Source organism: Haliotis cracherodii, unplaced genomic scaffold (genome assembly GCF_022045235.1).
Source record: "Haliotis cracherodii isolate W230 unplaced genomic scaffold, xgHalCrac1.p SCAF_7, whole genome shotgun sequence".
NCBI classification, from domain to species: Eukaryota; Metazoa; Mollusca; class Gastropoda; order Lepetellida; family Haliotidae; genus Haliotis; species Haliotis cracherodii.
Window position 1 is genome coordinate 7,306,058 of NW_027266330.1, and position 14,749 is coordinate 7,320,806.

Consider the following 14,749-nt stretch of genomic DNA (forward strand, 5'->3'; position numbering starts at 1 on the left):
GAATTAACCATCGTGAATCTGGATAAACTACAGGGATAATTGATACAATTATTTAAAAAAACAGTCTTATATACTGAAAGTCAGTGTCGAACTGCGACGTAACTAAGGAATTTTATAAGTTTGGGCAACTTTGGAGATATAAATTTCGAAACAATTTTGCGAGGGCACTAGGCCTAGCCAAGCGGGATCAGAAGCCATATCTGTGCTTGTAGACCTCTGCGGCTTGAAACCTTTTCCACAAATAAAAATAGTTGGGTTTAGGCGAAATATGTATGAATTGTTACCTTGTTTCTTTTTGGCGCTGTGTATACATCTGACTATACATCTTAGCGTTATGACAGAACAGGCGGACTGTGAACAATCACTGGCCGTGATGTCTCATAGACTAGGGTTAGAGTAGCTTCCCTTTGACAAAGGGCAGTTACTCTAGCGGACAGACCGATGGATTGTCGCGAAAGGCAAGTTAAAACAATTGTTGTTTTGCGTATATGTTGCTTCGCCACTGTATGGCGAAATAGTTGGGTTTAGGCGAAATATGTATGAATTGTTACCTTGTTTCGTTTTGGCGCTGTGTATACATCTGACTATACTTCTTAACGTTATGACAGAACAGGCCGACTGTGAACAATCACTGGCCGTGATGTCTCATAGACTAGGGTTAGGGTAGCTTCCCTTTGACAAAGGGCAGTTACTCTAGCGGACAGACCGATGGATTGTCGCGAAAGGCAAGTTAAAACAATTGTTGTTTTGCGTATATGTTGCTTCGCCACTGTATAAGAAACAGATTTCAGTTTGAACTATATTGGCTACTGTCACTGTCCGACTGACACATCACCTACCCTGTGACGTAATAAATATTAATGCGCGCATTCCAGGAAAACTCGCTATGTTTAGGTAATGTTTGTGAGTGAGGGGAAGCTATTTTCAAGCACAGAATTGAAGAATGACATTATATGATTAAGAGGTTATCACGCTTGTGTGTTTAGGGATGGTAAATATCCTGTATTAGGAATAAACACTATGTATTTAGCTCGCCAAGGCTCGCTAAATACAATGTTTATTCCTAATACAGGATATTTACCATCCCCAAACACACTCGCGTGTTAACCTCTATATTCATGAGCACCTCGCGTACACAAATATAAATGCACATTAAGCTGACACGCCGCGATATAACTGGAATACTGTTAAAAGCGGCGTTAAACCAAACTCACTCAATAAACGAGTCTGAACCAGACAATCCAATGATTTACACCAGGATCTGCGTATCGGTCTAGGGGTTGGAATACGATGACATGATCAACCAAATTACTTTGCCCGACCACCCGCTCCCGTTAGTCGTGATTAGATCTTCTGCTCCAAGATATTGGGTGCAGTGATTGGAGTTTTCTTGTGTGGCGTAAATAATACAGTGACGCCGTGGTTTGGAAAATGTAGGAGTCTTTTCATAAGTTACACTCACCGCACACCGCTGTACAAAGATCCATGCATTATGAAGAGTTATTATATAGCGACAGTGAATACAATCGTCTTGTGAGGCGGGTCGCGACCCTTTGGCGTGATAGAAACCCATGGGTTCGTGGGACCTGAATATTCGACCTATTTCTATAGGTTTGTCAACACACTGTGTTCATGGGCTTCACTTGGACACACGTCTGAGACCTGCATCACTGCATCCAACACTGGCTGATACACTGTGACACAAGTCCATGCAGGTAACTAAAGTACTGGAAGTCCCCATGGTCCTTAGTATGGTGATCTACCTTCAGTTGCCGGCGTTGTTTAGTGCTACCCATGCTATGAGTAACGCCGCTTTAAACAGAGTTCCGGTTATGTAACGGCGTGTCAGCTTAATGTGGGAGGAAAGCCCGAAGTGATGCAAGTCTCAGACGTTTACCACTTCGGTGAAACCCACGAGCACGGGTATGGTGTTGACAAACCTAGAAACATAATCGGGGCGAACCGGGATTCGACCCACGATCACAGGTTTTGGCGAGCCCAATGGACACAACTCTGCACAGCGAATCGCGGCGCCTCAGAAGACTGGGCCACCCGTGCCCCCTCCATGCTATGATTCCATACTAGTTTTAAATATATTTCTGTGATAAGTCTAGTTATTGTATTGTCCCAATGTATTTAATACGTTAATATGATATGGCTGAAATATTACCGATGTGACTTAAAATGTTAACTCACTCACTCACAAGTTACTTGCATATATGCGACAACAATTGTCCATCTCATAATGACTGTTCCCGCTTTGACCCTACGCATCTTAATGTTTCAGTTCATTACAAATCAAAGGAACTTTGCCAGGAGTCTTATTTATGTCACATTGTAAATTGCCTAAACATTCTTGAATCTAAACATTTGACAAAGTGACAACCAGGCGCAGCTTCACTAAACATGTGCGTATTGTATTGTCAGGCAGAAGTGACACCCTTCCCGGGGATACGCTTCTTTACATGTAGACGATTGGCCCATGCCATGCAGAGACAGAGGAATGCACAACCAACAAAGCGTCAAATTCTAATGTTCTGCATCATCTTCGCTGGAAGGGTAGATGTGCATGCTCAGTTGTATCGGTGTCTAGCAGGTTGAGCCACATTACAAAAATGACTATTGCCGAATGCGCCACATTTTCAGCTGTGTGCATTTCACCAACTCTTGCCGGTAATTAAAGAATCACAAAGCATGTTTTGACAGCATAGCCACGAGAGCCACATTCCACAATCACGCAACCGTAACCATTGCCACGAGAGCCACATCAATTTTGGCTATCTATTTGGCCTGTAACCGTTGTATCTGTGTGCACGCCTTTTGTGTGATTGTCGATTGGGGACATGCAGGCTATAATGGGAGCACAAAAAATATAGACATTATCTGAGACTGAATCAGTAATACTTAGACATAAATAGCACACAACATTGTAGTCATTGTGCAAGCAGGTTATTTGTTTGTTTGTTTGTCTGTTGTTTAACGCAGCACTCAGCAATATTCAACCAAGTCAGCGAACCTGACCACCAGATTCCGTAAGTCGCCTCTCACGACATGCAAAGTCGCCTTTACGGTAAGCATGGGTTGCTGAAGACCTATTCTACCCCGGATCTTCACGAGTCGATATATATTTGTATGTATATTGGCATGTCTGTAAATATTTCACATACAGTATTCTCGGTGATGGATTCTGTTTCGTTAATATTTAACGATGGGAAATCATGACGTCATGTTCAGTTGTGAAGTAACTCCCGTGCTGGATGACAAAACGCATATAAACTCATTTCAATTTTTTGAGACACGCGAATATGATGATTCGAATAAGTAAGACTATTTTGGAGGACCTATGATTCACACAATTACCACTGGATATTCCCACTGTAATTGATCACGGAGGAGAATGCTAAAAACACCTTTCTGGGATTCGAACCCCCGATCGTATAATCAGGGCACGCCTTGGGGGATGTGCGACGGCGAACTGCGGCGCTTCAGACCACCTCACTCACTCATACATCCTCATCTTACAGCTCACTGCTGCCTGTCTCATCAGCTATGGCTCGTCAGAAGGACACTGGCTGGGCCTGGGTGTGCGTGATGGGCTCGTTCTACGTCCACTTCATTGTGTTTGGACTCATGCAGTCATTCGGCGTCATATACGTGGAGCTCCTGGATCAGTTTAAAAGTTCTCGTAGTGAGACAGCCTGGATTGGATCTCTTCTCAGTGGCCTCGTCCTACTGCTTGGTAAGATATTATATATATATACGGGTTAACCGTGGATGGAGATTAACGTCGTGTCCAAGATTATTACACAGAAACCTGCATGCACACGTGTGTGTTTGTGTGGTTTGTGTGTGTGTGGTTTGTGTGTGTGTGTGTGTGTGGGTGTGTGGATTCTTCGACTAGTCCACTGATGCCAATTTATAGTGCTAGCCCAGTGTGACACCAAAACCATTTGTTGTAAATTATTCTCCGGGTTGAGCTAGAAATAAACCATTCACTGGAGATGGGGGATGTTCTGAAAAACAGTCCGCCTTTCAGGGAAACCAATGTATGTGTTGAAAAAGTGATAGAAAACAGCTATATAAGTGACAGTCTCTGACATACAAAACTATACAAAGCGTCCGAGAATATTAAATTGTCGGTTCCTAGAGCTGTGATATAAATTGTGAATACCGTTGTGAATCCTGGCACTTGGATGTCACGGATTTCGATTAAATGTTAAACTAATCTTAAGTTAATGATATGAGGTAATATGTCATAAGTTAATATGAGGTATGTGACGTTATTATTTTTCACTTATTCATTCATGAGAATTCTGCGTTTTGTCGGTATACATGTAAAAAAGGGATTGCACCTACATGAGCACAAACGCCTTGTTCTTTGATAATAAAGTGATTCTAATAACATCATTCTATTTGCCTAGGACCCGTGGGGGTGGTCGTCCTTGGACTGCTGGGAACTCGAGCGACAGCCGTACTGGGGGCTGTATTGGCGTGTGTGGGCTGCAGTATCAGTTTCCTGGCTGACAGTCTGCTCTTCCTGTATCTCAGCTATGGAGTCCTCCAAGGTAAGAGCCATGATGAAGAATGGGCTGAAGTGAGTGAGATGTTCTCAAATCAGCTTTAAACAAAATTTCAGTTATATGCCTGCTTGACAGCTTAATGTGGGACGAAAGACCAAAATAACCTGGTGAAGCCAGCAATCATGGGTGCCTGTGGTGAAACAGGCGCCTCAGACAACAATCGGCACAGGTGTATGGAGGGAGTCAACAGCGGTATTGAAGTTAAACTCCATGTTTCTTGATGAATTGAGGTTCTGTGTACGCTACATATAATAGACAATGTGGTCTTGGACGGCATGGAGAGAGCTACTATCCGGCAGCAGGATAGCTTCGGTGGTCGCAGCATCGCGGTCTGGGCTGGAATCACAGATGAAAACAGGACGGGTGTGATAATCGTCCAAGGATATATTACCGGTCAACGTTATGTGGACCACATTTCACGTCCAGTGGTCATGCACTGTGCATTGATTAGAATTTGAGTTCCTCGTCCTCTGTCAAAGACAGTAAGGTGTCACAACACTGCCCAGGCCAGCCAAACCTCCAAAGAATTTGAAACGGTTTGGGCAGGCCTTCAAAAGAGAATGGTAAAGCTACCACGGGAGACAATCTGGCGTTTGATTTTCAGAATGCCCAGAAGATGTCGCGCCTGCCTAGATACACATGGGGAATGGACGAACTATAGAATTTTTTATGGAGATTGAAATTCAAAACGCCATTTCTTTACATATGATTCTGTAAACATTTGGGTTTCCTTACATATTATTCCTACTATATATCTACCGCAAAATACAGAACCATAGACAATTGAACGATCTGTACCGGGTTTCTGTTTTGATATCTGTGTGAAGTGCAAGCAATCAACAGACAAACCAACAATTGTGAACACATTCCAGTCTTCCTGATTATTTTTTACGTTTTTTATGAGCATTCATTTTCATATACCCTTCTCATTCTCCAGGTTTAGGCTTCAGCTTGCTGTATATGTCGGCTGTTGTCATCACGAACCAGTATTTTGAGAAACGACGGTCTTTGGCCAACGCCCTTGGGTCTGTTGGAGGAGGTCTTGGAACACTAGTTATTCCCCCTCTTCTGCAGGTGATGATGTCAGAGTACTCCTGGAAGGGGGCGTTGTTGATTACAGGTGGGCTTGTCCTCAACTGTGCAGTGTTTGGGGCACTTTTCAGGCCGTTTTACACCAGGCAGGAACTCAGAGATATGAAAACCGAATCAAGAACATCAGGTAAGATTGAAACCAATAGGACGTAGAACCGACGACGTAGAAGGTATATGTGGATTGGCATTACAAAATAGAAGCGTTTCTATGTGGCGGTGGCAGCCACGAGTGTATTATCAAACTTTTTCTTAACCAAATTTCTGTTAAGATATGGGTGGTTGCAGGGTGGTAATGAAGGCTTAAAATAATCCTTTGTCCTGGGTTATGATCAGAATCCGCATATTCCATGCTCTTTTTAGCAACATACTGAGTTTGGTCAATGGGGTAAACGTCTGACAACCGCTTTCTTTTACCATCAAACCATATGCGTAACATGTATAAAAGCTTTTCTTTGATGTCTTTCTTTCCGATGGAGACACAAGGGAGATTGCCAGGGCCTGCTCCCATGCAGCTTTCTGCTTCCAAGTCAAATCCATCTTCTCAATGTTCACCAACATCAGATACACCGTTTATGTTTTTGGAGCCGTGATCGGGGCTGTTCCTTACACCATCCCATTTAACCATCTCCCAGACCTGGCAAGTGATCTGGACATCCCAGAAGAACAATCAGTGTGGCTGATATCAGTCATCGGTATAACCAGCCTGGTGGGACGCTTGATTTTTGGTCGGATATCCGACATCCCATGTGTCAACAGAGTAGCTTTCTTTGCTTCAGCCAGTATTCTGTGTGGTGCTGCCTCCATGGCGTGTCCAAAGTTGGTGTCATTTCCAACACTGATGGCATATTCAGCGTTCTTTGGGATATTCTTGGGTTTGTATACTAGTATTTACAAGATGCTGTGTCATGAGATATTTACGAGTTTGTCTAGAGCATTGGAATAGATATAAGTTTATGAAGTTTATCATAAAGTGCCGAGTGATTAGAAGTCATGGTTGTTTTCAGAAACAAACACGGTGTTACGACCAAATCAATTAAATGACGTCACCAGTTAGGAACTACTTCTAAATAAGCTGCAATATCTCTTGCTAAACACACTCACACTCCTGCACTGTGGTGACTTGGCATTATCCCACTGCCGCCAGCAAATATAAATATCTCGTGACCAGACTTTTCTCTCATTTGTAAACAAACAGGCTCATTCTGAAATCGGAACAGAATGGCTAAATGCAAATCTGTCTGTGCATTAAACATATCGTTGTACATAATGATATAGATATACTAACTACAGCGGCAACAGTGCGGTGCGTGAGAATAGATTTTTATGAACGTATCGAGTGTTTTTTGTCTCAATAAAAGGTAACTATTCAAGACAAGAGACAAGAAGTTTATTGTATGAAAGGCCTCCGGCCTATATACAAATACACACAATGTATACATACTTTCAACTTATATGTGCGTTCTAGGATACATTTGTATTTACAAGTTCTTGCCGAATATTGAGTGCTTGATGGAGAAATTGAGCTAAACTGTAGATTACACAAGAAGATTGATTAGACATAAGTGATATAAGGGATGTGGTACATTGCTGTTTAAGGTATTTAGCGGGTACAAAACGTTTTCGGACATCTTGGTAAAACTCACAGATAAAATGTACATGAAATTCTGTGAAACATGTTTAACTAAATGTGTAGACTCGTCAAAAATGAAACAGATGCAAAACATATGTAATATTTTGATAGACTTTGGAAGATGTCACGAATCATCACATGTTGCTGGCCTGTGTTAATAGGCTGGCCGCATGGAACCCTGGGTAGGAGAGTGAAACACACTTTTCCCTATCGTCCACAAAACGTTTCTGTAGGGGTTTTGGGGCACGGGTGGCCCAGTCGTCTAAGGCGCCACGATTCGCTGTGCAGAGTTGCGCCCCTTGGGCACGCCAGAAACCTATGATTGTGGGTTCGAATCCCGATTCGCCCCGATTATGTTTCTAGGTTTGTCAGCACCATACCCGTGCTTGTGGGTTTCACCGAAGTGGTAAACGTCTGAGACCTGCATCACTTCGGACTTTCCTCCCAAATTAAGCTGACACGCCGTGATATAACTGGAATACTGTTAAAAGCGGCGTTAAACCCAACTCACTCACTCACTCACTTACTCACTGTAGGGGTTTACCGATGTGTGGGTGCTTCTGAAAACATTATGTTTTTGTTTGTCCAGGTATCTGGTTGTACCTCCAACCAGTTGTTGTGGCAGACATAATTGGTGTAGACAAACTCAGTGAAGGATTCGGACTTCTCATCTGTTTGGAAGGAGTCGTTGTCTTCCTGGGATCACCGTTTGCTGGTGAGTACCGAAGGTGTATGGTACTCTTCTATTGACTGAGGATCAACAGTAGACTGATCAGGTTTTCATAATGACAAAAATTAAATATATACAAGCTGATGCAAACGTTGAATTTCGAAAGTTTAGTACTGACATGATATAAACACTGATAAACAATAACTACCTTCAAATGTCACTGTGCGATTTAATGTAACGACAGTGATGATAACTTGTCACTAAATGAATGTCAGTGATTCAGTAATGTGTATGTCCTCCAAGTGCAATCATGCAAGGGTGCCCTCGATGGCGGTTTGTTAGGCGTTTAACGACGCCGTCAGGAATTGCCCTTTATGTCCCTCTGAGGACCTGTGAGGAATGGGACGGTGTCGAGTTCTCTTGCCACTAAGGTAGATTTGTGTTCAGACATCAGCTTTGCTCCCGTCGGAAAAGAGCACACGTTGCCAACATTGAACTTGATGTGCCCATCACAAACGCTGAAGTTTATGTTGCCTCGTCATGTCGTTGATGTTGGAGATCGAATCGTATGTGACAACTGAGGACAAGAACAAGCACAGTCGCTACAATTGACGCCACATCAGCTCAGGGCCTTTCCCTCCCCCCCTTGGGATGCAAGCGTGACATTTCGAAAGCGAGGTCCACATATTTGCCATGTTTTTCCTCAATCTTGTCAATCACATTAGTATCAAAGGGGACAGAAAATTCAATGATTTTTATGATTTCATTGGATTTATCAAAGAGGAGAAGATCGGGTTTGTTGGCCTGGATACGTCTGAGGCTGTATACGGGCCTATTCCAAAGAATTTTGTATTTATCCTTTTCCATGACGCCCTCATATTCCGGGTCGTACCATGGATGGACCTCTGTGTCAAAACCACAAGCATGACGAAGACGGTAATAAAATGATCGAGCTACACCATCATGTCGTTTAAGATACTGTGTTTGTGCCAAAGCTGGGCATCCACTGACAATGTGTTGGTCAGTCTCATTAAATTCATTACATTATCTGCATTTAGTATTCACATTTTGATGCAAATCACACATTGACTGTTTCGAGTTGGAAGTGACTGGTCCTGAGCAGCAAACAGAAAACCTTCAGTTTCACTTTTCAGGCCAGACGACTTCATCCAAGTTAAGGACTCTGCAGGATTGCTTATCTTCTCAACACACTGCACGTAAACTCGATGCAGTAGTCGTTCAGAAAGTCTCTCCTTGAAAAACTGAGTCTGGGCCGATTTGATATGGCAATTCGCTTGGTGGGCACTCATTTCTGTACCGTCCAGCAGTACAGAACCATCAACAAAGTCAACACCGACATTGAGATTATGTGACACATCCTTGGCTCGTTTTGGAAAACTGTGGAATGTCTTGTTTTCATCATGAGTCTCGACATGCTTCACAAGAGGATCATCAGACAAATAAATGTGTGCAAAAGTGCACAAAACAATTCTATCATGAAGAGCCTCCACATTAATCCAACCACCATTATTATTACTATTATTATTATAATTGTTATTATCATTCGCTCTACTGGATGATTTCAATGTTCAGCCTCTCCACATTATTTAACTATTTAACCATTTCAGGCTGGTTGTACGATTTTACCGGAGACTACGCCATATCCTTCTATGTTACTGGGGCCTTGTACATCGTAGGAGGCAGTATCATTCTCTTGTATGAAGTCGTACACATGTGTCGCCGATCGGAAAGGCAACAATCATATAGTCCCAATACAGCCACGGATCATGCCAAAGACATCGCCGGTTCTGTGAGAGCGGAAGAACTCTGAAGGTTTGACGTTCCAATCCATGAGTTATGTTATGGCAGTTTTCTAGTAAAACAGTTTTAATCAAAATGCTTTTTTGTGATTATGTCTTCGAACAAGCACATCATTGCATTAAACGAATTGTAAATGCACAAAAGGGTCAGCATCAGTCCACCCAAGTTGCTACTGATGACTTGGTTTCGTTTGTTGTTTACGCTGCACTCAATATCCCAGGTATGTGACGGCGGTCTGTAAATAAACGAGTCTGGACCAGACAATCAAATGATTGACATCACGAGCATCGATCCATGTATAACTTGGGATACGATAACATGCATCAGCCAAATCAGCGTGCCTGACTATCCAATTCCGTTAGTCGCCTCTTACGACAAGCATAGTCGCCTTTTACGGTAAGCTTAGGTTGCTGAAGACCTATTCTACCCCGGATCTTCACGGGCCGATATATATGTGTTTGTATATTGGTATGTCTGTAAATATTTCAGTATGCTCGGTGATGAAATTCTGTTTCGTTAATATTTAACAATGGGAAATCATGACGTCATGTTCAGTTGTGAAGTAACTCCCGTGTTGTTTAACGCCGCACATTTTAAGCTATATGATGGCGGTTTGTAAATATTCGACTGGACAATCCAGTGATATATGACATGCATCAATCAAGTCACCTATTAGCACATGCTTAAGACAAATTCATCCCTCAAGCTAGATGATGATGACCGAGCTGACTGAATACAGATGCAATCTAGTTTTGTTTTTGTTTTGTTTGTATGTTGTTTGTATGTTGTTTGACGCCGCGCTCAGAAATACTACAGCTATGTGACGGCGGTCTGTTAATAATCGAGCCTGGACCAGACAATCCAGTGATTGATTTCATGAGCGTCGATCCACGTATTAATTGGGATACGATGACATGCATCAACCAAGTCAGCGAGTCTGACCACCCGATCCCGTCAGTCGCCTAACTGTTTCAAGAGGCTCTGCCTACACACAAACCGAACAATATATTCGTCGTCTGAAACCTCTCCCCCAAACAAGAAGTTATTGTTTGAAATGGGGGAAATTTCAGAAAATGAGCTCATGCTAACTTTATTACAACGTTCGTTCTCCATCGAGACAATACCCTAATTTCATCTTGAGTGAGTGAGTGAGTATAGTTTTACGCCGCTTTTAGCAATATTCAAGCAATATCACGGCGGGGGATACCAGAAATGGGCTTCACACATTGCACCCATGTCGGGAATCGAACCCGGGTCTTCAGCGTGACGAGCGAACGCTTTAACCACTAGGCTACCCGCCCGCCCCAATTTCATCTTGAACAGTCTTGATTAAATACACACATTCATCTTCTTGTCAAAGTTTCGGCCAGGAAAGAATATTTCAGATGACAACATAAATGAAGATATACTGTCCCGGAGAGGAGACTGCTGGAGACAAGCAGAGTCTAACATGTCATACTGCTGTAGACAATGTCAATCTGACATGCCACACTGCTGTTATTTCATTGACTAGTCGAGTGAATTGTCTCCCTTGCATTGCAAACGCGTACCATGCCAAGGTCACCGACACAAACTTGAGTGAATGAGTGAGTTTGGTTTTACGCCGCTTTTAGCAATATTCCAGCAACATCACGGCGGGGGACACCAGATATGGGCTTCACACATTGTACCCATGTCGGGATTCGAACCCGGGTCATCGGCGTGACGAGCGAACGCTTTAACCACAAGGCTACCCGACCGCCCCGACACAAACTTGACCCATGAAGTGACGAGACGAGATCTGTATTGATAAATACCTGTAAAATGACAGTAAATATTAGCACAATGTTACAAAGTGCAGCCTTGAAACTAATAATTTCAGAAAATACTAAAGACATAAATTAAACACATGTCAATATTAAATATCACACTACATGTATTAAAATACAAGCTATAAACCACCGGCAACTTAAGCTAGACACCCTGACTGGGGACTTACAGTACTTCGCTACCTGCATTAATCCCCAGCACAATCTACGTCATCACTCTTAGTTATCTGACAATGCTAGCCTTAAATAAAATCATTGTGACTTAAACCAATTGGATACATTTCTGTCGGACATAAAAAAAACCATAAAGACCCAGAGCTTCTTTTAGAGCTGGTTCCATCACTTACAATTCGGGTCAAACCACATATTATTGCTGCAAATATAGACCTAGATATTATCTGACCAAAATCTCTTGTCTACTCCGGTCCTTGCTGGCAGCTGGTGAGGCCAGAGGTAGACGTTTCTCTAACCCGTTTTATTAATTATAAATATGACACAAATCAACTTATATATCAACAGGAATATGTACGATTAAGAAATAAATACGACACTCACCGTTCAATCTTTACTGATGCATCCAAGGACGGTGGCAAGGTGGCATGTGCCACTGTCGTTGGATCAAAACATATCTCATCTAGAATACCAGACACTAGCTCTATTTTCACTGTTGAGGCCAATGCTATCCTTACAGCCTTAGTATATTTTAAACGACAGTCTGCATATAAACAATTTATCATCTTTTCTGATTCTTTAGGGAGTTGGAGCTGGTGAAGTAGGTGGAGATGTTGGCTTGCTTTTTGAGGAGGCGGCTGTTGATGTGGGAGGCTTTTCCTATGAACGGGAGGGCGACACTAACCTCTTCCATGAGCTAGTGAACAACATCCTCCAAGACCCCACCACCTACTCCAAGATCAAGACGGACCCAACTGCCAAACTCCTCCGCCAACATAAAGCCCTCCTAAAACAACTAAAAGACAACTTTGAAATTAGCCAAGTTCTTCACCACCAACTCTCCGTCAATCACCCCCAACCACCCTATGCCAGAGCCACCATCAAAATCCACAAGAACCCTCCTAAAGTCCGTCTACTTGTGTGTTCCCGAGTGTCTACAAAACGGCCATCACCTAACCAGAATCCTTGCCCCCTTAGGAAAAACAGCCGACTCCTTCACCTCTGACTCCACGGACTTCTGCTCCAAACTCAAGAACATCACCGATCCAGATCAAATCATCAGTTACGACGTAGTAGACCTCTTCACCAACGTACCCATAGAAGACACTCTGCAAATTCTCCGCCGTCGCATCACCAAAACTTCTTTTGAAACCAGCCTAACCACTGATTCTATCATCGCCCTCACCCCCGCTTGTATCTCCTCTACCTACTTCACCTGGGGCAACGAGTACTATCAACAGATACACGGCCTACCCATGGAATCCCCACTCTCTCCTATCCTTACTGAAATCTACATGATCTACTTCGAACAGCAAGCCCTCACAACATCACCCATCCAACCTATCTGCTAGGATAGTTGACGACACCTTTGTCATCCTCAAACAAGACCAAGACCCAACCCTGCTACTACAACATCTTAACCAACAACACCCCCGAGTACAGTTCACCATCGAAATAGAAAAGGACAACCACCTACCCTTCCTAGATGTCCTCGTCTCTAGAAGCCCAGCTAACAGAATCCAAACCAGTGTCTACCGGAAGCCCACCCACACCGACCAGTATATCCACTTCAACTCCAACCACCCTCTTAGAACCAGGACTGGCATCATCTCCACCCTCACCAAAAGAGCTATCAACCTTTCCTCTGCTGACCCCAAACCTGTGATCGAACACCTCCGCCAAATCTTCACCCACCTCAACAATTATCCACCCAATCTCGTCGACAAAGTCATCGCCTCTGTACTCCATCCCACACCCAGACCTGCGACCCTCAAACCTGAATCAGCGCCCTTCCGCATCGCCCTCTCGTTCATCGGTAAAAGCCTCCCACATGATCATCAGCCGCCCCCTCAAACAGCAAGCCAATATTGCATCTCACCAGCTCCAACTCCCTCAAGACCCTATTAAGAGCCAACGGCAGAACACAACCAAACCCCAAGAGCCTGAAGGTGTAGTTTACAAAATTGACTCAACTATAGACGATCTTACGTAGATCAAACATCCTGCCCAGTCAACACCAGAATGAAAGAGAACAAAACCTCCACCATTAAATCCGACAGTAAATCAGCCATCTCGGACCATATCAACAGCCGTCATGATCACAATATCAACTGGTACAACGTTCAAATCCTCTCCAACAACCTCCATGATTTCACTAAAAGAAAACTAACAGAAGCAATCAACATTCGCCGCCACAAGCCATCAATCAACAGAGATCAAAGCAATTTCATCCCATCCGCCTACTATGAACTCATCAAGCAATAATCACTTATCCTGTTTATTGGCTTCATGTCCCATTGGCTTCCACCTATGTGTTCTCTGTCCATCCTGTTGTATTATCCCGTTGTTGTCAACACCTTACCTATGTTATCCCACTCATATATGCATTTGTTGTTACTGTTAATCCTCCACCTACTATATATATTCTGTACTAAGTCCCTCATTCTAAGATCAAAAATAAAATAAGTTCAAATAAAATTCAAATATGGGCAAATAAATGGGGTTTCTCACTAAATGCCGAAAAAACCACAGGGATAGTATTCAAACACAGAAATATGCGTGCAAACACCCCCAAACTACAACTAAACAAAAAAACCATACAATTCCAAAAAGAAACCAAATTCCTTGGACTAATCTTTGATGAACACCTCACCTGGGGTGCTCACATTTAACACCAAACAAATAGATGCACTAAAGACCTAAACACACTACGCTGCCTGACAGGCTCCAACTGGGGGGCCTCCAAGGAGACCCTACTGTCACTTTACAAATCACTAATTAGATCAAAGATAGACTATGGATGCCAAATATACAACACCTTAAACTCCTCATTAAGCGATAAACTAAACTCAACCCAATGTCGAGCACGCAAGATAATCACACGCACTCAGCATGGCACGCCGCGCATATCGCTACAGGCACTAACAGGCGAAATATCCCTGGATCTTTGCCGAGAACATCCATCTTAGGCCCGGTG

General features: G+C 43.1%; 1 protein-coding gene across 1 annotated transcript; it reads left to right on the top strand.

Moving 5' to 3' along the window:
• The first annotated feature begins 3,549 nt into the window (after positions 1 to 3,549).
• LOC139448547 (monocarboxylate transporter 14-like) lies at positions 3,550 to 9,803 on the top strand. The gene is made up of 6 exons (XM_071230114.1): positions 3,550 to 3,739; positions 4,422 to 4,565; positions 5,518 to 5,794; positions 6,138 to 6,544; positions 7,892 to 8,017; positions 9,601 to 9,803. Exons 1-6 carry the CDS (start codon positions 3,550 to 3,552, stop codon positions 9,801 to 9,803), a joined length of 1,347 nt encoding a protein of 448 aa, XP_071086215.1.
• Positions 9,804 to 14,749: the final 4,946 nt, after the last annotated feature.